General features: G+C 44.4%; 1 gene segment (V, D, J or C); it reads left to right on the top strand.

Annotated features, from left to right (window-relative positions):
- Nucleotides 1-588: 588 nt before the first annotated feature.
- On the top strand, nucleotides 589-930 carry LOC115271553 (the record flags this gene model as incomplete). The annotated part of the segment is given in 1 exon segment: nucleotides 589-930. A coding segment is annotated over 1 exon segment (342 nt), but the record flags the coding sequence as incomplete, so codon positions are not given.
- Between the last annotated feature and the right edge of the window lie 1,193 nt (nucleotides 931-2,123).

Below are 2,123 nucleotides of genomic sequence, written 5' to 3'. Positions count from 1 at the left end.
AGATAGATAGATAGATAGATAGATAGATAGATAGAGGGGGTGGATGGCGATAGATAGATAAATAGAAAGATAGATAGATATGACTTTATCTATCTATTTGTGACTGAAGGAGGAACTCCCTTACCAAGGGACTGTCTCTTACTATGTGTCGGTGCAGTGCCTAGCACACCGGAGCTGTGCACTTGCATTGGGTTTCTAGGAGATAACGCAATAAGTGTCTGGACACGACCCATTCACACATGACTATGAGGCATCTCATATATGAGGATTACAGGGAGAACTCATTTACCAACGCTTTGCATGAGAGGGTGGGGTATGCAAATGATGATTTTGCTTCCTTTTAAGAATAGAATCTTCCCAATCTTTATTACAGCAGCGATCCCCGCAAGAGTCAAGCCTGTGTGATTTCCTCTGGTTCTTGGTGCCTGTTTCTATCTGGCTTCCAAGAGGGAAGATGAAATTTCTACTCCTGTCTTTCCTTCTCTTTGCTATTGCAGCATGTAAGTACCTAGGAGTGACCAGTCTCTCCTCTCTACAGACCGCGCTGCTGTCATCTCTCTGACTGAGATTTCTCCGTGCTCTTTGCAGGTGTCCGTTCCCAGGTTAAACTGCTGCAGACCGGAGCAGCCCAGGTGAAGCCCTCACAGACCCTGAGACTCACCTGCTCCGTGTCTGGATTCTCTCTCACATCTAGCGGGAATGCAGTGAGCTGGGTTCGACAGCCCCCGGGGAAAGGCCTGGAGTGGTTGTGCCTTGTGTACTGGGATGATGACAAACGCTACCACGAGTCCCTCAAAAGCCGGCTGACCATCTCCAGGGACACCTCTAAAAGTGAGGTGTATTTGGAAATGAGAGGCACGGAAGCCGGAGACAGCGGCACCTATTACTGCGCCAGGAGACACACAGTGACACAGAGCAAAGCAGCGACTGGTACAAAAAGGGGAAGCGGATTGTGAGCAGTGCAGTGAGACCAGATTAACTCAGAGCAACGAGATTTCCCCAACTAAACTCCCTGTAAATGGAAAGAAAATGCACAGAGGAGGGTAAACGCAAATGGGCAGCTTCTTAAGATACAAGATAGACGAGATACCGCAGAAAGAGAAATAGCGAGATTAGGTGACACACACCAGATCCCCTGGAAAGAGCAATCGTGTTGATTAAATGTATATAATTTCCCAGTGTATCACCATTGAATAAGAGACTAAATCCAGTCCTTACTGAGAAAGAAAGAAAGAAAGAAAGAAAGAAAGAATTTTTTCTTCACTGTGTCCATGTCCCCAACTCCTGATCGGATCACATCAGCTGTGACACATTCCGAAGCAGCTCTTCCCTAACCCCTGTTGGAATGTCTCCTGTGTAGATATAAAGCTTTGTGGTTAGTCACTAGGGGGCAGTGTTGCTACACAACTGAAGCAGCCGCAGATGGAATTAGGGCTGTATGAAATTGATAGTCAAAATATCAGTGCTCTCCTTGCAGGGTTTTGGGAACCAGACCACTGAAATGTACAGCTCTGAATGTTTTGTCTGCTCATCTCTCTCTTTCGTAATTTCTCCCATCTCTAAAGTCTTCACCATTAATCCCCCTGCACATTTATCTGGAGGAAGTAAAAAGTGAAAACAAATTATCTGTGAAAATTGTCCATGGTGTGCATTCCCTACAGATGTCTTAAGATAAAGACACCCCACCTTGCAAAAGTTGCTATTATTTATTATAATATATACATTCTATGTTTTGCACCAGTAGATCTCAAAACACTTTACCAAGGGTAGTAAGAGTTAACATCCCTCTTTCTACAGAAGGGGAAACTGAGGCTAAGAGCAATGACTTGCCAGAATTCACCCAGCAGGCCAGGAGCAGAAGCAGGAACAGAACCCAACTCTCTGGAATCCCAGTCCAGGGGTCTAGTTCTAGACTAAAATCCTGCCAATGAGCAGGATGATCATCACTGTCAACATCATTGATGTCTGAAGGGCAGACTAAATGCTAATGACAGACCGTTCTGGTCTAATAATAAATAAATAAATAAATAAATACTACTAATAATAAACATAGTACATATCTTTAAAAGGGGGAACAAAGAGGACACAGGGAATTATAGACCAGTCAGCCTAACATCAGTACC

Source organism: Terrapene carolina, unplaced genomic scaffold, assembly GCF_002925995.2.
Source record: "Terrapene carolina triunguis isolate 2854851 unplaced genomic scaffold, T_m_triunguis-2.0 Scaffold44557, whole genome shotgun sequence".
In the NCBI taxonomy this organism is placed as follows: Eukaryota; Metazoa; Chordata; order Testudines; family Emydidae; genus Terrapene; species Terrapene triunguis.
Note: the sequence above shows the minus strand (reverse complement) of the source record. Positions and strands in the feature narration are given on the sequence as shown.